The sequence below is a fragment of the Haliotis rufescens genome, unplaced genomic scaffold (assembly GCF_023055435.1).
Source record: "Haliotis rufescens isolate VD_foot unplaced genomic scaffold, xgHalRufe1.0.p SCAF_1, whole genome shotgun sequence".
In the NCBI taxonomy this organism is placed as follows: domain Eukaryota; kingdom Metazoa; phylum Mollusca; class Gastropoda; order Lepetellida; family Haliotidae; genus Haliotis; species Haliotis rufescens.
Window position 1 is genome coordinate 81,397,397 of NW_025963779.1, and position 25,020 is coordinate 81,422,416.

The following is a 25,020-nucleotide window of genomic DNA, read 5'->3' on the forward strand; positions in this document are numbered from 1 at the left end:
TGAGTGGGGTATTCATGTCAATCTGCGGCATTGTATGACGAGTACAAGCACACACACACACACACACACACACACACACACACACACACACACACACACACACACACACGTCGCTATATAACGGCCATAACCTTGGACACGATGTTAACCCCATTTCGCCTCATTGTAGTATATAGAGTTTGTGAATTGAGAGGTGTTTTTTATATACTACTGAATATTATACTAGTAGATCACAGCTTGAATAAATGTACATGTGGCTGGACAAAACGTTGCACATCACTTTTCGATGGTAAATATTACGCCATTTAACACTTACTAGCCTTAGGAGTATCGCAACATTTAAGAATGAACCACAAAGTCATGTAATTATCCTATCTATATCAGGGCATAATCATTTAGCAGTATTATAGTAATCTAAAATGCACTTCGTTATGAAATGACAATGTATAAAACATAACATTTAAGGTTATTCCGTAATGCCTGTATGTCAAGGTTGCGTTTCCTTCTTATAGACGTGAATGTGTATGTCATATATGCGGAGTCTTTGTATACTCTCCAGGGAGTTGAGAATGAAAAGTAAGTGTACACTGATCCGTTGAAGTGGATAATAATTATAATGAGCATAGCTTGGGTGGAGAAAGTTTTCTACAAATGATGGCGACGTCGTCTATTATTTTCATTACCATCCAAAGAAATCATTTCATGTGTATGGGATTTGTCGAGTTGCATCACTAGTTTGAACTTCGGGCGAACAGCCCAATGTTTTTCATGAGAAGCTACTAAAGGAGGTTCAGATGTTCACGTTGACTTCTAAGTAAGTGAGTGAGTTGGGTTTAACGCCGCTTTTAACAATATTCCAGTTATATTGCGGCGTGTCAGCTTCATGTCGGAGGAAAGCCCGAAGTGATGTAGGTCTCAGACGTTTACCACGTCGGTGAAACCCACGAGCACGGGTATGGTGCTAACAAACCTAGAAACATAATCGGGGCGAACCGGGATTCGAACCCACAATCATAGGTTTCTGGAGTCCCCATGGGACGCAACTCTGCACGGCGAAACGCGGCGCCTAATGCGACTGGGCCCCCCGTGCCCCCCCGTGCCCCCACCTCTCAGGAAGACACGTCCTCAGATTGAAAACTAGTGAATACCATCTTACACTTTCACCTGGCTGATTGTGTGTCATCGTACCTCAGGAGCACGGAGCATTGCTCCCACTATCAACCACTGGTTTATATAATCCAGGGTACTTACACGTAACGCAGTTAATGATGGCAAACAACACAAATCACACAACACTGACGGAGAGGTCTAGCCAAATAAAACTAGAAACGCTCGTAAAATCATATTGTTCTGTCCAAAATGCACGATTCGGCTGCCAAACATGTATTCATGGCTGCCCTTCTTCTAGCTTCGTGATTTTTGGTGATGTGTTTACATGTTAAGTAGCGTCAATAATAATATAGTGGCGTCACCAGAATAGTAGCGTCAACAATACAGTAGCGTCACCATTAACAGTATAGTAAGGTTAACAATATGGTAGCGTCAACAGTATAGTAGGGCTAACAATATGGTAGCGTCAACAGTATAGTAAGGTTAACAATATGGTAGCGTCAACAGTATAGTAGGGTTAACAGTATGGTAGCGTCAACATTATAGTAGGGTTAACAATATGGTAGCGTCAACATTATAGTAGGGTTAACAATATGGAAGCGTCAACAGTATAGTAGGGTTAACAATATGGTAGCGTCACCATAACAGTAGGGTTAACAATATGGTAGCGTCAACATAATAGTAGGGTTAACAATATGGAAGCGTCAACAGTATAGTAGGGTTAACAATATGGTAGCGTCAACAGTCTAGTAGGGTTAACAATATGGTAGCGTCAACATTATAGTAGGGTTATCAATATGGTAGCGTCAACAGAATAGTATGGTAAATAATATGGTAGCGTCAACAGAATAGTATGGTAAATAATATGGTAGCGTCAACAGGATAGTAAGGTTAACAATATGGTAGCGTCAACAGTATAGTATGGTAAATAATATGGTAGCGTCAACATTATAGTAGGGTTAACAGTATGGTAGCGTCAACAGTATAGTATGGTAAACAATATGGTAGCGTCAACAGTATAGTATGGTAAATAAAATGGTAGCGTCAACAGTATAGTAAGGTTAACAATATGCTAGCGTCAACAGTATAGTAGGGTTAACAATATGGTAGCGTCAACAGTATAGTAGGGTTAACAGTATGGTAACGTCAACAGTATGGTATGGTAAATAATATGGTAGCGTCAACATTATAGTAAGATAAACAGTATGGTAGCGTCAACAGTATGGTATGGTAAATAATATGGTAGCGTCAACAGTATAGTTAGGTTAACAATATGGTAGCGTCAACAGTATAATAAGGTTAACAATATTGAAGCGTCAACAGTATAGTAGGGTTAACAATATGGTAACGTCAACATTATAATAGTGTTAACAATATGGTAGTGTCAACATTATAGTAGGGTTAACAGTATGGTAGCGTCAACATTACAGTAGGGTTAACAATATGGTAGCGTCAACAGTATGGTAAGGTTAACAATATGGTAGCGTCAACAGTATAGTAGGGTTAACAGTATAGTAGCGTCAACAGTGTAGTATGGTAAACAATATGGTAGCGTCAACAGTATAGTAGGATTAACAGTATGGTAGCGTCAACAGTATGGTATGGTAAACAATATGGTAGCGTCAACATTATAGTAAGGTTAACAGTATGGTAGCGTCAACAGTGTAGTATGGTAAACAGTATGGTAGCGTCAACAGTATAGTAGGGTTTACAGTATGGTAGCGTCAACAGTATAGTATGGTAAACAATATGGTAGCGTCAACAGTATAGTAAGGTTAACAGTATGGTAGCGTCAACAGTGTAGTATGGTAAACAATATGGTAGCGTCAACAGTATAGTAGGGTTAACAGTATGGTAGCGTCAACAGTATGGTATGATAAACAATATGGTAGCGTCAACATTATAGTAAGGTTAACAGTATGGTAGCGTCAACAGTGTAGTATGGTAAACAGTATGGCAGCGTCAACAGCATAGTATGGTAAACAATATGGTAGCGTCAACAATAGAGTAGGGTTAACAGTATGGTAGCGTCAACAGTATAGTGGCGTCTACAGTGGAAGTCATTCCGTTAATGGTTTACTGTATAGTATGCCTTGTGTACATTCAACCTCCCGCTGTGGGAAAACATTACCTACATTGTTTACAAAAAACCCGTTATCAAAACGAAAATATCAATGTATAAACAGCGATTCCTTTTATCAAACAGGGAGTATTTGTATTCATTTAGCTGGAACTTTTATCCGGGTTATTTATTTTGTTAATCACTATCGCATTCTTGGCAGGCCGACAGACGGGGGAAACATGGATCAAATCAACCTATTACAAGAGAGGAAGTCATTTTGCCCTGACCACATGTCACGTGCCGGCAAAGTTTGTGACGTACGTGCTGTCATACCGGCAGTAGATTAAAACAGTTCCGTTCACGAACGTGACAACAATTTTACAGCTCGGCGTCACACGAGAAGAATAATACGAGATCGCGTCGGAGTTGATTTGAATCTAGCGATCTTACACGTGGTCGCCAGGAGGCGGGGCCATACTAGCGGAACATTTGGTACACTTCGCTGATCATGTCTTTGCTTCTAACAAAAGTAAAAATATCAAAATCAGTATTTCCAACAAATATTATTTGTACACATTCATGCGCGGTTATTAATAAATATGATGTGTTATACAACAATACTGAATTAATAACAAACATAATTTGTAGAAATAAAGTCAAAAGCTAATTCGTGTCCACTGATTTACCCACATGAATTACATGTGGAAATACATTAGACTTGTGAAACCGACTCACCTGGGTCATATCTAGTTCTATGCATAAATATTCAGTAACAATAAAGTATCCACAAGACCAATAGTCAACTTTCTCAATATGTCCAGCAATATTCCAGCAGCTCCAGTCTTTGGTGTCTACATTTCACAACATTTTAAGTACAATCAAGTATTTCTTTCGTCAAAGAGCATCTAACGACTATTGCTCAAAAGTTGTTTTGGCTACGGCATTCGAGGCCTTTCTGAGACTTTCAAAAGGTTTTACGATAGATATTTGGAGGACATTTCCAATTTGACTCTTCAGAGACAATAATAGCGCAAATCCCTATTTTGACATGTACCATATGTTTTCGTGTTTCAGGTGATCAATTAACTTGTCCTGTCATGCGTTTGTGACGGGTGCCACCGATGGGCCAGGATACTCTCGTCTTTTCGCGAACACCTGGTGTCATCACTATTTGATAGCGATTCATAAAAGAAGGTTTCTTTGTGTCATCCCGGGCACTGTTTTCTTTGTCGCTCTGGGCACTGGTTTCTTTGTGTCATTTTGGACACTGGTTTGTTTGTGTCATTTTGAACACTGGTTTGTTTGTCATACACATGTGTATAAAGTACGGATACATTGGACGCTGCCTCTCGCAGACACCTCTTATGAAGATGGAAAATTGAAAGATATCAGATCATCGATACACCTCAAGATGATGAATGTTTTGGTCACATTTCCTTGTTTTGATCTTGTTCCCTTGTTGAACAAATGACTTGCCCTTGCAAGTCCATTCCAAGGCGGTTGCCTTTATTGCAAGAATCCCGGTTCGCCCTGATTATGTTTTAGGTTTGTCAGCACTATACCCGTGGTCGTGGCTTCGTCTAAGACCAACATCACTTGGGCCTTTCGCCCCATATCACTTCCTGATGTATCTGAAATAGTTTTCAAAGAGGCGTAAAACCAAACTCACTCACTCATAAGGTAAACTAATGAAGTGTCATATCTATGTAAATACTCAGCTAAAGATACAAATGTATCACAGAACTTGTGTTTTCGCTTTAATAAAAAAACTTTGACATTTCACAAATGTATTTCAACCCTGATGTCTTTTTTATATTTTTTAATACTTGCTCAAATGTCGGAATATGAGAACACATGTCTCACATCCCTGAACTCTTCGACACTCTGTCCAAATATCGTATCTCGCACCTGTTAATGTTTACTGATATTTAATGACTGTGTCAGATTTATCAGAAAGGGCAGCTGTTTTGTCACTTAACACACATCAAACGTTTAGATTCTTGCGGTTTTTATGTAAATATTGCAATATCAAATACCCAAGGGAGTTGACGCATCTGCTTCTCGATGTATTAACAGTCGTATATTTGCTTACCAAGCTGAAACCTGTTTAGAATTGCCATACTGGTGGCCAGGAGAGGCGATTATATGTATGAACAGTTCTGTTAAATTTCATCGTTAATTGCAAATCATGTTACGAGAAATACGAAGGAACACTTAGATATGTCAGTATCTGTGTGATTGTATAGTGTTACACAAGACTGGCTCCGCTTTAACCCATGCGTAAGATTGGAACAGAAATGAGATCCATTACTTGGAAAGTACATGCATCTTCGCGGTTTCTTTGCGTCATTCCGGGCACTGGTTTCTCTGTGCCATTCTGGGCACTGGTTTCTCTGTGCCATTCTGGGCACTGGTTTCTCTGTGCCATTCTGGGCACTGGTTTCTCTGTGCCATTCTGGGCACTGGTTTCTCTGTGCCATTCTGGGCACTGGTGTCTCTGTGCCATTCTGGGCACTGGTTTCTCTGTGCCATTTTGGGCACTGGTTTCTCTGTGCCATTCTGGGCACTGGTTTCTCTGTGCCATTCTGGGCACTGGTGTCTCTGTGCCATTCTGGGCACTGGTTTCTCTGTGCCATTTTGGGCACTGGTTTCTCTGTGCCATTCTGGGCACTGGTTTCTCTGTGCCATTCTGGGCACTGGTTTCTCTGTGCCATTCTGGGCACTGGTGTCTCTGTGCCATTCTGGGCACTGGTTTCTCTGTGCCATTCTGGGCACTGGTGTCTCTGTGCCATTCTGGGCACTGGTTTCTCTGTGCCATTTTGGGCACTGGTTTCTCTGTGCCATTCTGGGCACTGGTTTCTCTGTGCCATTCTGGGCACTGGTGTCTTAGTGTCATTCTGGGCACCGGTTTCTTCACGTCATTCAGGGCACTGGTTTCTTCACGTCATTCCGGGCACTGGTGTCTTTGTGCCATTCTGGGCACTGGTGTCTTTGTGCCATTCTGGGCACTGGTGTCTTTGTGTCATTCCGGGCACTGGTTTCTCTGTGCCATTCCGGGCACTGGTTTCTTCATGTCATTCCTGGAAGTGGTTTCTCTGTGCCATTCCGGGCACTGGTTTCTCTGTGCCATTCCGGGCACTGGTGTCTTTGTGTCATTCCGGGCACTGGTGTCTTTGTGTCATTCCGGGCACTGGTATCTTTATGTCATTCTGGGCACTGGTTTATTTGTGTCATTCCGGGCACTGGTTTCTTTGTCATTCCGAGCACAGGTTTCTTCTCCTGTCATTCCAGGCTTTGATTGACCCCTTTTATGTCCTTCCGGGTATTTGGAAACCGTTTTCGTGTCATTTCGAGAATTGGTTTCTTTGTGTCATTCCGTACATTGGCTACTTCGTGTCGCATCGTATGATTGATTCTAACGTGTTATTCTGAGAGGAACACTTTCTAAAAAAAATAGATTCCGACAAACGATAGATATATCATAAAATAGCAATGCAAATACACGTTTGCACCTTACATTACAAACATTCACATGCCAATGATGCTTTAAATTCAAAACACTAATAGTCTGTAGACACGCCTATAAATACCAGTTTTAAGAAAATCGCTATATACACCACTAGATTACCTGAGAGCAAAACAATGCACGATAAGGAGGTGCTGATGTTCCAAATGCAGCTGTGTGTGAAATGTAATGCATTGAACACAGAGGTATATTTGTTACGATTAAAGACCGCCAGATGGTGCGAATGAAGGAGGTGTGAACCGACAGGGGTGGGGAAGTGACTTGCGGCAAGTAGAATGAATACCAAGTTGTCGACACTAAGTTAATACTTTGTAAATACCAGTAGTTTGGAAAGATGCCTGAAGTTGCTATGGAAATGATGGGACATAAACCGTTTAGAACACGAACCATTTCTATAATTAGGAAAATGAAGAATTAAATGTTGGTATCGTGACTACAAAGCATACAATAACAAACAGCTAATGAGATGAAAGACTCTTCACATCAGACGTTCAGGCACTGCTGGAGAAAGCGTTACTACAGACAGTCTTACAACAAGTACTGGTCGTTACCACAGCACAGCCAACCCACACCTGGTAATGAGGTGCACGTGTGCATGTGTTGGGTTACGGTTGTCAAGTTAGTGATGGACCTAGATAAATGAAGTGTCACCCACATATCTCCCGCCATCCCTGCTCAGTGTTCATGATTAAGTTGAAAGCAATGTCGTGGATTTAAACAATTTATTTTCTAATAAATTTTATTAAGTTGTGATTAAATCACAGGTAGTAGTTACGTATCTACATGCTTCGGAGATGCGTCTCGAGCACAACGGGTGTGAGGGTCACACTAGGCGAATCGGGAATAGTAGGGAATCGGACACAGTTGAGAATCAGACACCGGTATTGGCTGTGGGAGCAGGACAAGATGTGACTTTATCAAGTTTCACCCCTCACGTTTAACAGATGGTAGAGTCGTCCCACAGATGGTGGGTTTCTGAGTAAATCGGTCATTTATTTGTTGGAGTCGAGCATAATATTTCTGTAAAACAGTGGGAGAAATTTACGAAAGAGCACACTGGTGTCGCCTTTCCCTTGACCGCCACCGGCGCAAAGTGGGAACACATCTCCTGACACAAACATCCACTCTCAGTGGTGGCTTGTCCATGTTGTGATGGCTCAACCTCTGGAGTCTATGGCTTCCCCTCGATTAGTAAACTCATTTCAGAACAATGCTAAAGATCCAAAATTGAATTTGACCTTAAACTTCTTCGCTTTGGGCAATGTGTCTTTAAATCAAACCGAAAACACGAACCTTGAACGTTGGACTCTGTATACGGAAGTTTGGGCAAGGTGTGAACCACTCAGATGAGACTCAAAGACTCCCATGCCTCACCAGCTGGTGTTCCTTGTTGTGTTTATGCAAAACAGGGAATATTTATATGTGCTCGTATAATGTTTCTCCTTCGTCTCTGGTTGTGGGAAAGTTATTGGGAGAGGTTGGAGACTGTGACGTGTGTGAACATCTGAAGGAAGCAGACCACACGTTGACAAGCCCATATGGCAGGACAAGATCAAATTAGTTCAACACTATCATGAATCAAAGACACGCATATATTTCGCAAGGGTTTCGCATGCATCAACATCCAGGGTCATAGATTATTAAAAAGGTCTCCATAAATTCCAACGTGGCAATTGGTGACATTTGTTATAATTCTTTGGACTTGGACGTTGACTTGTTTGACGGCGTGGATCGCTGCTCATGATATCAATGACTTGGATATGACTTAATGACTTCACAAAAGCTAAGCAATGTGGATTTGTCCTGACAGTTATCTGTAAACAAATTGATTCTAAACATAGACACATAAAGGTCGTGTGAGTGGCGGTGCTAGCGGTACATGCTTACCCTTTTCGCGAACACCTGGTGTCATCACTTTTTTTAGTCATACAGCTATTTCTTCATTTACGCCAGATGGAATTTGTTTCGAAAAATAATCGAAACTGAACATTCCCTGGACGTTTTATATTTAAATGTAAACTGGTTCCCAACAAAACACCTCCCTGTCTTGTCACACCACGGAATATGCACAACTGAAGCCGAGGCATGGGGTTCACCACAGTATATGTGAACTTGGTGACTCTTGTAAAGACTGAATGGTAGGTAACCTCTTACTCAATAGGGGCGCAGTGTTTACTATAGCGTTTCCACTGACCCTGGTACACGTCCACACGTGTCTATCATTATCAAATGTCACAGGGTGATACCTTCAACTCCAGTGTTGTTATAAGGATCCTACTGTTGCCTTCTGACGGTATATTTTCTCTGTATAATAATGGCAAGAAATATTCCGCCTTATGCAGTGCAGGAGCCCTGTGTTTTCACATCTGTGTTATTGTTATGGGGATTCTTGTCAGTGCCCGAGTAACAGATTCATCACCCTTCTCCCATGACAACTATGTAATCTCGGCATTGAAGGCGTACTTGTATAAAGTGAGACCTCGTTAATCCGGACTTTGTTAGTTCGGACACGGGTGCTACTGGTAGGGCAGGACACTCTTACCCTCTTCGCGAACACCTGGTGTCATAACTGATTTCCAATGATCCTTTCATAGAACTGTCACCGCGATTTTGTCTTTCACGCCCACTGAAATCATCTTCGGCCGATAATCAAGACTGGTTAATCTCTGGTGTTGACGGTTCATATTCTTGATAAGCAATCAAGAATATAAGTAAGCACATATTCACCATGACTTGTATAAGTCAACATAGGCTCAGAGAGTACTTGCAGAATACAAATCATCTATCACTCGTGGCATCGGTAAGTATTTTCCCTGACTATCGTTGGGCCAGTCTTTAAGTAGTTCAGTCATTCCACACCATCTAAACACAGCACTTCCTGACACCTACTCTTCTACAGTGGAATATATTCAGTATTTAACACTTACCTGTTCATTAACCTAGTATCTCGTGTGTTTGTCTTCAGTATCTGTTACCATATAATGAGCTGCCAAATACCACAGCAAGTAGCCAGCTTCCCCTTCAGTGTCAGTTGGGCGCCTTCACGTGGTAGAACTCCGTCCACATGAACAGGCCACAGGTATTGGTGTGTACGTTAACTTCTTATTTCATGTTTATATCAAATTCTTCAAAACTTCAGAATGGTTTGAACAAAACTAAATGTTAACTCTCTCGGATTAACCAAGACATACACTCAATACAGCAATTTCAGAAGTTTTATGTTATTAATCAAATCTCCACCAGTCACCCCATAGGTAATCCATCCTTTATTCTACCACGTAACCCATTTTACTAAGTATCATTTAAGAATTGACTGTACATTTTCGGTTCATTGAGTTGAATCGAAAAACCGACGTGCAAACTGTAGGATCCGCGTAGCATACAAACTAATATGCACATGTCCTTTCTCAATGTATCGCATGGTACATAATTTATACTGTGCAATATTTACATGACCCATATAATACACTTAACATTTGATTTTGTGTGAGTTCATTGGAGTGTGAACCTTCATAGAGTGAGGGCCAAGCTGTAATATATATCACTCAGTTATGTATCATGTTTGCACAATACACTTACCAGGTATCCTGTATTTGTGTCCCTTTCTATAAACCTTATCATGTATATGTATCATATAATGCACTTAAGCATTATGTATAATGTACATGTACTATATAATACAACTGATCACTTAACCATGCATCAAGCAATAATGTACCAGATAATAAACATGTATTATATATGTACTATATACATATAATACACTTTTCCAAAGTGCCGTTTGTTAAATGTCTGGAAAGTGGGTATTGGATGTTTGCTTTGTCTGATACAGCCTAAAAAATATAAATCAGCGCTTTACACATCCATACATTTTTCTCTCCAGGAGGATGAACGAAAAATGTTTTTGACTTACTAACCATCAACCAAGAACGAGATATGTCTATGGTTAAACCCGAGGATTTATTATTTCGTTCCATCTTTTACTGGATGTACTTTTACTTTTTATTACAATTTCTTCCCAGCACCATACCCATGCTTGTGCACCGTACCCGACACTTCGGTCTTTCCCTCACATAAAGCTGGCACTTCGTGATCTTCATTCAACACTCCAACGTGTATGATATACCATCCATATAGATTTACCAAATGTTCCCGTCAGATGTTTTGTCATATAAAGATGAATGGATCGGCTACTCAAGCCATTTGTTAACGTGTGGTCATTTGTCTTGAATGTACAAATTGCCTGCCACTGCGGGTTGCCCATGGTATGAGATATACCGTGTTTGTAGGCAGCATGTGTCGCTATTGACATTAGACGAGAGTACTTTTTGAAAGGTGCTATTCATCTCGCCCAAATATCCAACATACTTTGGGTACCACTGTCCCTCTGCATTGTTGCAAGCAGTGCACTACAATGTCTGTGATGACGATGTCACTATCAGCATCCTACTGCTGATGTTATCAGTAAAGTGGGTGCGCGAACTGTATGACACGTGTGCTCCCCCATGCGTCCATCAGCTGCGTGCAATAATTGGAAATAAGAGAATTCTTTGTATATAAAACAACGGCTGATAACACATATAACCCTGATAACAGAAATGACACGAAATGTGGCATTGGCAAACAGCTGTTTAGTTCATTCAAAGAAAAGTTATGGCACATGTCTCAATTTGTTTTTTTATGTTGTTTATCGCCGCACTCTCACAGCTTTATGGCCCCTGTAAATAATCGATTGTTTGTTTGTTTGTTTGTTGTTTAATTCCGCACTCAGCAGTATTCCAGCTCTATGACGGCGGTCTGTAAATAATCGAATCTGGACCAGACATTCCAGTGATTGACATCATCAGCATCATTCATGCAATTGGGATACGAGGACATGCATCAGGGTTGGAATAGGTCTTCAGCAACCCAAGCTTGTCGTAAGAGGCAACTAACGGGATCGGGTGGTCAGGCTCGCTGTCTTGGTTGATGCATGTCATCGATCCCAATTGCGTGGATCGATGCTTATGATATCAATCACTGGGTTGTCTGGTCCAGACTCGATTATTTACAGACCGCCGTCATATAGCTGGAAGATTGCTGAGTGCGGCGTTAAACAACCAACCAACCAACCAACTAGCAAGGTTTGCCGGGGACCCATTCTAACCTAATCTCCACGGGGGAACTTAGTTATCACACATACATTGGCAAAACGAGACGTTCTGTCCTCAGGATCATCGAACACATGGCAATGTTTAAGCGGATTGCCGACATAAAGTCATTGTGTCAATCCAATACTGACTTTAAGAACGTTATATCGTAATAAACGAGATAAAGAGGAAATGGTGTTCTAGTTTACGAGATTTAATGTTTTACCCCGGTGAACTCATGTCTAGAAAAACCAGAAAGGAAATGGGTTCTTGATATCTGAGGAGTTAATTCAGTAAAGTTTATGAAACGTTGGCGTTTGAACTTGCCCCTTGAATGTGTCTTGCTTCGATGGCTGACTGTTGGTTCTATATAAGCACAGCTGACCTCGGTATGCGTACACAGTCACGGAAAGCATATAGAGTTAAACCCAATTACGTTTATAACTCCTCAAATCGTTAAGGCGATATTACTTCGTGGTTCCGTCTGAACTTGTCTATATTTGTGATTAAAAGGTGGTTATTTAGTACTTTTGTAACGTCGATAATGATACTACGAGCCTCACTCATCAAATAGTAAATGCAGGAGGTTTATTTCAAAACTTAAACATGTACAATGCGCGTCCTCTACACGTCATAGACAAGATATATGATAGTCTACATCCCTCGTTACTAGTACATGTATCCATCACGAACAAATTTAATCAGCTATTAGCAACAATAAACATTGCTATATACCTGATCATGAAATGAAATCTGCCTGTTCAATGTAACAAAATATTTTATTGAAATAATATAGCATTTGTCCCACCTGTCCATGTACAAAGGTTGTTCTTTTTTTTTTAATTTATTGTACTCTTGGCCATGTTGCATCATACCGAATAAACTTCTTATTGTTCTTCTTCTTCATAATAGTCTTCAGACATCGACATAACCAGCACGAACAGTAATCCTCCCACACAATCATCCCTCTCACTATGTTTGATGAGGACCCCAGTGCTCCTGCCACACCGTTTTTCATCCAGCTTCCCCCTGTATATTATGTACCCTCCTTACTACAGGAATGGTCAAGGTTATTGCACTGACCAGTCTGATCATCTCCATACCTACTCCAAACACAATCAGCTGACCACTGGCTAAATGATACAAGGAATATGGCCAAATATTACTGTAGATAGACTGCTGGGCACTAGACAGTATACACTTGAAAATTGGACTTAACCAAAAATTACAATATAAACGTTATCGAAGCGTTACTATGCTGAAAACAGTCGCCGTAACAGTACAAATGTAAGGTCCAAAACTCAGCTATGATACCCGTATCAAATACATCACCATCGAAGAACCATTTCTTGTTTGTTTCATTTTAGCCACCATCAAACATGAGTGTATACTCTCTTTTGCCATACTGTTTATTGTTCGTCAGCAATATTGAAGGTACATACAGCAATTAGTAAACTCCAGTGTGTCGGGTCAGAGAAACACACAACCTAGCGAACAAAATTCCTTTAAAGAATCTACGATACAAATCGTGACGTCTGTGTGTGATCAGAACTTCTCTTTTAACATGTTTTTAGTTATATATGAACGGAATATATTGACCGTAGCAGGGTTCAAAGTTGTGGTAGTCTCTGTTGATGTTGTTTATGATGACGTTCAGTGTCGGTTTTTTCATTCCAACCTTCGGATGGATGTGAAAACAACGACTTTGGCTTATGACGGATGGTTGTTGTGAGTACTTTCAATCCTTGGAATAAACAGACCGCATCAAATAACATTGTTTGATTTATCGGCAACACAACAGTTATTCAAATAGATTTCCTTATGTCATTTGACATAAACTTGCTGTTAAATGAAAACACTGTTTACTTCATTAAGCAACATTAAAACATCGGTTCAGGACTTTGTTTTTCCGATATATGCCACGATGCACACGTGTAGTTTTGTAAAGTACTGAAAGGCTCTGTCAAACAGAATAGAATGTGCATGAAAACGTGAACCCTCTCCGCAACCATCACAGACTTTGTGGCATTCCTGTCCATTCCTTATTGTCTGCTCTGGCGTTTCTTTGTGGTGGGAGCCAATAGGCATAGAACATATGTTTATCTGAACGGCATGCAAAGTGCAGAGCAAACCGTCATAAGTCATTTCGGTAGAAACCCTGAAATCAGCATACCTTGCATCGCATTTGCCTGTTCAGTTCTGTGGCTGCCAGTGAGTTATTAGCGGGAATATGGCGTATGTCTAAAACAATGTACCTGCTTAAAGAATTCCTTCCCGAATTTGAAGGCACACATTTCAGTAGCAACATTCAATGCGGTAGCAGAAAACAGGAGAGTGAAATAATAATATGACAAAGCTTCATTTCTTTTCACGTTTTATTCGACCGAGTCATTATCACAGCACGCTTTATTACAAGCCAATCTTCTTACAGTGGTTTATATCGCCACGGCAGTGAACAGAGGTGTCAGAAGAGTCATAATCTGGCCTACTTGACCAGTCCTGACCTACAGCTTCATTTGACCGCTTCTGTGAGCAGGACGCCCAGCGTCGTAACGCCCAGCTGCGGGATTACTACTTAGGTGTGGACGGCTGTAATAATGCTATTTAACGTAGAAATGGCCGCAATCACATAAATCCGTATTTGATTGTTAATGGTTACTATAGCAGGGTGTCAGCTCGTTTAGGAATGTGGAAGAGCACAATTGGTGGAGGCAGACTTTACTTCAGCCTGTAATTACTTTATGTTTTGAAGAAGAGAATTTGTTATCTGCCTGAAATGGTGATGATTTATGTTAAATAGCGGCATGGATTTGAAGCACTTAAACTTTGATGTATTTGACTGTTGAGAAAGAAGTGACACTGCATTATTGCTGTGTGTACGTCCAATATGTGTAGGGTATCTTAACATCTCTAGAAGCGAGTTAGATCAAGATGGTTAAGCCTACATTTAGACTGCAATGTCTCTCCAGCAGTGTTTAATGCTTCATTATTATGTAACTACTCCACTGAAGATCCGGGGTAGAATGGGCCTTCAGCAACCCAAACTTGCCGTAACAGGCGACTATGCTTGTCGTAAGAGGCGACTAACGTGATCGGGTGGACAGGCTCGCTTTCTTGGTTGATGCATGTCATCGTATCCTACTTGCGTGGATCGATGCTCATGATGTCAGTCACTGGATTATTTGCCTTGTTCATTTAGATAAAAAGACTCTATCCGCATCTATGTTCTTTTGATGGATTGCGTATTATTCAACTTGCTCAAATTCTACAAAAACTACAATTATATGGTATCGGTTACCCTAATGACCACTGAGGAACGCTTCACAGTCGTTACAGGTAACTGGACGCTATATCATTGACAATTACCCGAACCGGTTTAACCTAGATATGGCCCAGATGTGTGTGTGTGTGAAGCACGTTTACCGTTAATATTAAATGTGAGAGAACCCTTACCATAGTCCTTAGTATTCTTTGCCGAACGCAGAGTCCATTGTACGATTTCCACTATAACATGAGCATGTGTTTATGAATCACTATCAAATAGTGATAATACCAGGTGGTTGCGAAAACGTGAGTGTGTCCTGCCCCACCGGTGGCACTCGTCACAAACACATGCATATTTAATAACATCTTTCTTAAAGTTCAATCACGACCAGCTGTAATGTAGATCTCATGATAACGAGACAATAGTCAGAAAATTGACATTGCACGATGGTTACAGTAAGGTATACATTCAAAGGTCCACTTCGTGAGAAACAAATGCTAGACACAATTCGTTGGTAAATGTAACTGCGAGTTTCTCACATATTAGCTGATGTTCAGGTTATTCTGAATGGTTTCTACCGTGTGACATTGTTTCGTTACCCTGTATGGAAGACATCATGAATGTCTGCAGTGTAAGTTTCAGTCGTGCTTAACACAAGTAAACACAGCAGTAGAAGACAAACACTTGGACTCACAGTACAAACTTACTCATGTGTGGTTTTATTATGAAGAGAGCAAGTATCGACCATTACATGTAACTAGATTAGACGGTGTATTATTATGTTTCACACACCATTCAACTGAAAATGTCATTAATATTACACCGTCATGAAATACCAAAAGGCTATTATATGATTGTGCGCACGTGCACGCGTGCGTTCGTGCGTGCGTGTGTGTCTGCGTGTGTAATGTGTGTGTGTGTGTAATGTGTGTGTGTTTGTGTGTAGTGTGTGTGTGTGTGTGTGTGTGTGTGTGTGGGGGGGGGGGGGGGGGGGTGTAATGTGTGTGTGGGTGTGTGGTGTATGTGTGTATGTGTGTCGTGGCTGCGCGTTTGAGGTGGGTTTGTGTGTAGTGTGTCTATGTGATGTATATAGTATGTGTGTGTGTGTTGTGTCCGCGTGTGTTGTGTACAGCGTGTGAAGTGTGTGGTGTATGTGTTTAATGTGTGTGTAGTATGTGTGTATAAGGTGTGTGTGTTTGTATATAGCGTGTCTGTGGTGCATGTGTGTGTAGTGAGTGTGTAGTACCTGTGTGTATGTGTGTGGTCCGTATGTGTGCATGTGATGTGTGTTTATTGTGTGTGCATGTGTGTGGTGTCGCAGCTGCCCCCGTGTGATAACTGTACCTGATATAGGTGATGCAGATACTATTCATCCTACGGCTGTGATGGACCTCAGACAGAGGCTTATCTTGATGTCGTTAAATATCTACATGTGTGGCGCAAGATGGCGTTAGCACAGAACAGAGGTGTTTGTAAGCACAGGACAAATTAAAATCATTATTGGTGTATAAACTTGGTTATTTTATTTCACTTCCAATCACATCATATATACTACTCAAAAAAAGTTAAAAAAACACCTGACTCTTTCATATTACTATAGTTAATCTGTCATACGTGAAACATCGGGATGGAAATGAACTTAGACAACGTTAAATGGTTAAAGCAAAGATGATACTTCAGTCTAAGAAATAAAATGTTCGTGCATCACTGTCTCTCAGACAAACCATACGAAATAAACATAGTCCATTGAGAGAGAACACAGTGTGCCTCATCCTATGTGTCAGTTTAACGCAATAGGAAGTCAACCGGGATAAACGATTGTTTCTATTCATCAGTTTGACTCATCTTAACCCGGACACCCCAGCAGCTCTACCAGGAAAGGGGGTCCCCTGTCCCCATGACCAGTAATCTGCTGGTGACTGTCCTATTGTGTTACAGTAGCTGACGGTGGTGGGTTGGCCTGTTCAACAATCATCCATGATTACACACAATGCAGCAGCAGTGGAACACTGGGGACATAAGGCTCGCTTTGTGTGTAATGAATGGGGATTGTTACAATTTGAAGTAATTGATTGACGAGGACGTCATTTTACGTATTATAGGGCTGACTAATTTGTCTTTGGGTGCGCGAAGGGGTGAGAGGATATGAGTATGTCTATCACCGCATTTATTTATTTATTTATTTATTTATTTATTTATTTATTTATTTATTTATTTATTTATTTATTTTCTGTCTTATATGTACTATTAGTGTTAGTATTTGCCTATGTGTGTAGTTTAGCTACCTCGGTACAGGTAGAATATAACTGTTGGCCTCATTCAGATATAGGTTGTCGATCATACATAATTATGCGATACGTCGTTCTGTGTTCTGTGTTAGGCCAGCAACTTTTATTCAACTGACCCGGCCCTATACAATGCAGTGTATACGGGCGTATGATCATGCTGAGGGGTTGGGGTTATGTAGGTCTTAAGCACTCACTGATATTCGGCCGATGTATGTTAATGATTGTTCAGAGGCAAATTATCTTTACCCTATAGGAAGATACTATATTTCTAAATAGACATGTTTATGGGTATTCGATTAAATTGCTGATATATTGGCGTTAACTGAGAGGGTGGCATCATGAGAGGTATGTCAGTGGTATCGAATTTACATAAGATTCTTTTCGTGTAAAGTTTCATATAAAATTTACACATTTGTCATCAGTGTCAATATAATCTAAATCACTAAAGGGAACGCAATGTTTTATAATTGACTTTCCAAAGGTCGGTCAGTTACGTATAAATATATTAGTACTTCTATCGCCAATCTGCTGTCGGTTGGTTGATGTGCGTGAGTGAGTTGAGGTTTACGCCGCTTTACGTAGCTATAACACGGTGCAGGACACCCACAAGGGGGTTCACCTAGTCCTGCGTCATGTTTCTGGAATTATGTGTGTATTGTTGTTATTGTTGTTGTTGTTGTTGTTGTTGTTGTTGTTGTTATTATCATTATTGAGTTTGAAGCAGAGTTGAAGAGTTGTAAATAACATACCGTGCATTCACAAGGACTGGTCGTCTCGGAGTCAGTTTACTGTGTCTGAGTGGGGCATTCATGTTAAACTGCGGCATGGTATCTCAGTTGGCTAGCACTACAAATCGGCATCAGTACGGACTAGTACAAGCAGCCACACACAAACACACACACACACACACACACACACACACACACACACACACGTGCATAATAAGTGCAATAATCTTTGACGCGACGTTAAATCCCATTTCACCTCACCCACCTCCTACGGGTGGGTAGGGATGGGAGGGGGGTGGATGTAACTGTAGAGAGTTGTCACTGATGAACTGCCACACTGGTAATGGGACACTAAATATAGCCCTCCTAGACACATGGCAAGTGATGTACCACCTTGTAATAGGAAGACTACCTGTCTCCGATTCTGTCTCTCCGTGCGATCTGTTGTTTTCTGATAGTGTGGAGAGAATACGCTTTAACATGCAACTTAAACAACAATATTTGACTGTCAAACTCAAAGTTTGGAGAGAAAACAGGAAATGCGGGAATTCGGCGTTGAAATGGAAGGAAGGAGAGACGACTATGGGTGTTACACTGAATATCCTCTGAACTTTATCACGAAATGTGATCCTTTGTACACAATTATAGTAAATCTCCAATCAAATGCTGAGAAAATAATCACTCAATTATCTTATTTCCTCGTCAGCAATCCTTGAGTGACCTCTGATCTCCCTTGCGAGTGCATGTTCTCACCGCAGGACCCCACGTGACCGCTGCCAGCGCGAGGCGGGAGAGTCGTCTGCTTGTGGCAGAAACAGCCGACAACAGCAGACGATAGGAAGCGGCGGGCGGGAGGAAGTCTGCACGTGTGTAAGCGATCAGTTGTGTCGTAGTGTATGAACACCGATACGATCTGCCCTATGCTGCGTTACACGAAGACAGATTAGAAAATGTCCAGCTCTAATGTTTTATCAGCGATGTTACAGCATGACTGCTGTTATATACGGTAGTTTATAGATGACATGCTGTTTTAAAACGCAACTTGATGTCATGGAATCGGATTACTCTGTTTGAGGACAGTTGCTTCCCAGACATAAAAAAATGTTCCGATATGATGAATAGAGATGCGGAATATTCTGAAGTGGAGAAGTGAAAGAAGAGGAAGATGTGCCTGCCTGCTCGATGAACGCGAAGCAGGAGGAAGATGATGGACATTAATCGTAGGCTTTATCATGTGCACACTGGATATTATTGTGCTCGTCATGACGGCGATGAATTGACGCACCCCTGCTGGGCTGTCCCGTAACGTACGTCTACACCTGTGGAGTACCTCTGTAGTAAGTTAGTGTTGCGTGTACATACATACCTCTAGTGTCAGCGACCACACCATCCGCCATGCGGACTCTGAGGTGGACGAAGACTGTCACATATTTTCTTATTGTGGCGGTCACCAATTTTGTGTGTTTGTATTCAGGATGGCTGCTGAGAGCAAACTCTATTCAATTGATCGAGAAGGCATCATCAACTAACTTGCATCTGCCAGAGCATTCTTCTAAAAAGAATGCACATGCTCACCAGGAAGGGCCATACGTCATTCCACATTCCTCAGGACAGATTCCAATGTTCTCGCATTCCTTACATATACCTCTTGTTAATGATACAAAACGTTTTCATGGTAACAGAAACTTACTGCTTAAAAGAGAGAAAATATTAAGGCTGTTACAGGCATTTCGACCAACGGTGACCTTGAAGGAATCTCGACTTCTTTCCTCCATCATCCATCGCTTCGTTAGTGTGATGTATAACAACGATATTACCTATTTCATGTACGGAGGAACGCTTCTTGGTTCTTATCGTCACCATGACGTCATACCTTGGGATGATGACGCAGATTTCATTGTTTCAAGGCGTGAGAGGCAGCTGGTATATAAACTTCTGAGCCAACTAAAACCACATTATTTTCTGGACGTGAAACAAAAGACAAGATGGAAATTCTATTCCGTGTTGTCCAGGCCCATCAGGGGCTACACCTGGGACTGGCCATTTCTGGATATAAGTTTTTTCGAGGAAAATTCCACTCATATTTGGGATGGAGATCCTGTTTATTCAGACACATTCGTGTATGACAAAGACATCATATTCCCCTTGAAAATGCGCCCATTCGCAGATATGACAATACCTGCACCGCGGGATATAGAATCTTTTTTATACCAAAACTACAATCCAGATACGTGTGAATCTAATATTTATGACCATAGACGAGAAAATTCAGTTCCGTCATTATTTAGGAAATCAGTGCCATGTTCGCTTCTGATGGACAAGTTTCCTTTTGTATCCAGGACTATAGTGCGTCAAGGTGTTAACGAGACTCTTCGAGTTAACGGCCGCATTCTAAGCTGGTTTTTAGACGAAAAGGAGGAAGTTTAATCGAGTCGTCATCATTCGCTGTCTCATATCATTGAACAACAGTGGAAATGTGTATATGTGATAGTCAGCGAGTGTTTGTTTCATCCAACCTTGACTTATTGCCAATAGACCAGGACTGTTAACGTACAATGAAAACTCGACATTGCAGACTTTCCATTTGTTATAACATTATCATGTCAAACTGAAGTGCCTGTTTATTCCCACAAGCATTTATGCCATTCCTCTGATATTCTGCCAACAGGAAGAACAAGCACTTGTGGCCCGTGTGTTCGCAACAAGAACGTTTAAAGGATCGACCTAGAGTTAATCGGGGTGAACCGTTCAGTGGATTACTTGTTGAGTGTATCGGATCGCGATGTGAAGGAGCGTCAACACTTATTACATATCAAAGGAACAGAGTGACAAAGGTCATCGGTAAATATTGACTAGCAAGCTGGGACAACGGGATTGAGTTACGTCCGTATGTGAAACTGTTCTTATCTTCAGACCCCTGCTTCATGGTCGCTTCGGAGATGGTTGTGAGAATTGAACATCTGACGTTATCTGCAAGATAAATGCTTTTAACGGGGTGATGTGTGAGTTTGATTATTACGTTGATCGGCATGTGTGACTAAACGGAGGTAGGGGATCGTGTTTGTTTCCCTCTCAGCACATGTATAGTGTTAAGCACATGTTTAAAGAGGCAGGGCTGACTCCTTGCAATCAATCATGATAATTAGACGTTTTTGTTTTATGGACAGAATGATAAATATATGTTTTGTACAAAAGCTGTTTAAGATTACTTAACCAGTAATTTGAAACACATTAATGAATGTGTTCCCTTTCCACGCACAGCGATAAAATGCAAGGGGCTGACCATTTGATATTCGGAGGGGGGGGGGGGGGGGGGGGTATTTTGCTATAAAATGTTGATAAAAATCTGTCTGCCACAAAAATGACATTGTTGCAAAGGTGTTTTTTCAGAAATTAAACATACAGGCTCATAGTTTTATTTTTTGAAAATATCTTTTTGAAAAAAGATAACTAATCTACAACCCCAACCCCTCTCACCACCCCCACCACCCGAATATCAAATAGTCGGTGGCCAAATAATTACAGGAGAATTATCTGTAGATAAGTTTTTTTGTTCGTTTGATTTTCGTAAACGCTATTGCGAACCCGCCACCCCTACACACGAATCAACAGTTTATTAGGTCTATGGAGTGACGGTAACTAGTTTCAAGTTTATGTCATATAGTGACCTGGGACTTTGTATTTAAACCACAAATGTGAAAACACAAGCAAAAGTATGCATACAGCCTCTGATGTTGAAATAACTCTTCCATCTGGAATGGTTTAACGTTCATTCTTAACGCCATTTGAATTGTTCTCGGGCTTTCCGCCTATACTTGTCGGTATGTATGATTCAATTAACACATCTTTCACACTACTGCGCCTGAAGCGTCAATGCTCCTTTGTTAAGACTCACTTCTCTTTCAAGTCAAACCACACATACGCCATTCATGTTTGAATATGATGACTTAACCAGAACGGCTAGTGCAAGGATGGTTGTGAGTACGTATCTCAAGTGACAAGTGGTTTCAATCTCTACATCTCCCCTCGACCGCCGTTACCCTGGCGTTACCTCCTAATGCACCAGTCTAAGTAGCTTACCAACGCCTGAATGATGATAGCTCCAGCGGCCAGGTAGACTCCCAGGTCTGGAAACTAGTGCAGTTCACTATTTTGCATCTGTCAGCATATTTTGATTCCCAGATTGAGTTACGCATCAAAGTTGACTGGCGAGGATTAAGGTTCAATTGCCGTGAACAACTAGATAACTAATGAGACATTTAGTAGCCATAGGCCAGCTTGCCCCGTCTCTCACAATCTAGCAAGTACTAGCTGTTGATACACTGGTCCTAATAAAATAACGTCTATGAAACCATTTACATTTATCTTTTCAAGTGTCAACTTGGTCCTGCACCATGACCGTGGAATATATTTAATCAGCATAGGAAATATTTTTTTTAGAGTCAAGAAGGATATTGTGTAATATAAGATTTCAGAGACTAGATGTTAGTCTAGTTTCAACTGTGCACTTCAAGTTGAAAGAAACCCAGTGGTGGGCTGAGCTGAAGGGAAAATAATATGGTTCAAGGACTATGAGACACTAACATTACCCGATTAATACATGTTATATAAACACAAACTCACATGAGCACACCACATCAAATACTAGTTCACATGGCACAAGTTACAAATTATCACATCTAAACATTGAGTAATTGTCTGCCAAGTACCGACGTTGATTGTCAGCGAGTCAGCAGCTTTAACATATGATAATGTGTTTATTTGACGCCACAGCATGGGCGGCCGGGATCTGGCTTGTAAGTGCAGAGGGAGGCTATTAGCCCTCAGGGAACCAGGCTCAGAGATGTGCGAAAATCATTTCTTTACGTAAATACGAGATTGCCTGTATTGTGTTTCACTTTATTTCATAGTTACAGTGCTATTTAAATGGTAAAACGGGTGAAATTCCTTAGCTTCTAGCCAGTAGAGCATTTAATCTGTTACAACAGAAACGAAAAAGCTCATTTTCTCAAGGCATATATTATACTTGTAGCTGGATACGAGTAATGTGAGGTGAGATTTCAGATCAAGTGAGACTACCGTTGCCTTTCGCTGTGTTAATACCCAACTTACATGACTTTTGTATATACTGTACTTAATATGTAAGGGAACGGGTGTCCGGTCTGTAAATGCGTTGTGCAGAATTGCGCCCCTTAGTCGTCTAGGAACCTATGATCCTTGGTTCGAATCCCAAATTGACCCTGATTTTTTGGTTTGTCAGCACCACTCCAGTGTTCGTGTATTCATCCAAGTGGTAAACGTCTAAGATCTGCGTCGATACGGGATGTTTCCCCACATCCAGTTTACACGCTGTAACATAACTGAAATACTGTTCACTCACTCATTAACACTAAACACGACAAGGCGTACATGTATAATATACCCTTCATAAACCTTTATATCAAATATATCAACAATTTTACGTTCATTTCAATTTCTCAACTAACGCGCCTATCATATACCCTCTAGTAGTTTGTATCCCAGACTCTAGAGATCCAACTCAAGTCTAGAATGGTTTGACAAGTCTAGATCCTTTTGACTTTACTTTTTATTTTGTTGATAATATATTTTAAAACTTTATTTGTGGTACTAAACGTCAAAAACCACACACACAGAGATGCAAACACACAACGATCAGCCATGGCGCGTAGGGTTATGCGTAACCCAATTTTCAGCGATATACACTTAAGTCTGTTATCATTTCATTACTTTTATTGATAACCATAAAATATGCACTTGGACTATTTCCTGTTTTTGCTTCCCACCATTAATACTTTCTGAAAGGCGTGGCGGTTACCAGGGCGTTGTAGAAATAATTCCAAGTATTCAGCATGGAGTTCACACCACTGGTGAACTATACGGCATGCGAGACTTAGTCCAGCCTACTATATATAAATAACCGCTGTTCACTCAGTCGTACGTCGAGGGTCATTTTCGCTGAGTTTAAACGAAGGTAGCGAAATTAATGGAATAACCAGAATATATACAATGCTGTGAATCCACCTAAACTCGACTTTATATATCGGTAAGCAGACATGTTGTAACTGTTTGGTTTAAAATTAACACTACGTTTATCTCGAACTATGAGTAACACGACTGAGGTTTTACTGTTTTTATTTTACTACATCCCCGACAATATTTCACCCGCGAAGATTTCAGGTTAGAATTGGTCTTCAACAAGCCATGTTTGTCATACACGGCAACTGACGGGATCGGGTGGTCTGGCTCGCTGATTTGGTTGATGCATGGCAACGTATCCCAATACTAAAATCTAACCCGCTGCTAACGTCAGAATGTAGTCCTGCGCCATATATAGTACTAAAAGCCTGGGCAAGTCTAGATCAAACTGTGCCAAGTCTAGTTTCCTTGAATCCACATGAAAACAGCAAAAGAGGAAAGATTCCTTTGAAGAAAAAAAAGTTAGTTTAAAGAAACGTTTTCATAGACTAACTGATAGTCTCGTCAGATTGCTACAATATATAAAATCTCTGAATGTATTCCTACACACACCATGGCAGGATATTACAATAACTACGTGGACTGGTAGAGGACACTGGATGTAATGAGGGTCATACCTATTGTCCCGTCCCCCTGATATGTGCAGTCAGCAGTGGTTGTGTGACAGATGGCTGAGTCTACTGGAGGGTCACAGATAGCGGGAGTCACTTGGTCTGGCGCGTGCTCGGGCATTTACCTAGCGTCCTGTTTCCACGTCAGACCCAGACCTCCTGACCTCTGATGTGGGATTATGGCGATGACTTGTTATTGTTCCATAACAAGGTTTCATGTGATGACCTCCGCTTGTGCTCACGGTGGCACTAAATTATTCCCCGTGGAGGCAGCGTTAGTGGTTTTAAGAATTCACCAGCAACA

At 41.0% G+C, this 25,020-nt stretch overlaps 1 protein-coding gene across 1 annotated transcript; it reads left to right on the forward strand.

Annotated features, from left to right (window-relative positions):
• Positions 1-18,906: 18,906 nt before the first annotated feature.
• Positions 18,907-21,103, forward strand: LOC124136877 (uncharacterized protein RT0683-like). The gene has a single exon (XM_046502901.2). The coding sequence runs from the start codon at positions 19,504-19,506 to the stop codon at positions 20,533-20,535; it is 1,032 nt and encodes a 343-aa protein (XP_046358857.1). The 5' UTR covers positions 18,907-19,503; the 3' UTR covers positions 20,536-21,103.
• Positions 21,104-25,020: the final 3,917 nt, after the last annotated feature.

Coding starts and splice junctions, on each gene's coding strand:
- LOC124136877 (XM_046502901.2), top strand. CDS start 19,504: ATGCGGACTCTGAGGTGGACGAAGACTGTCACATATTTTCTTATTGTG.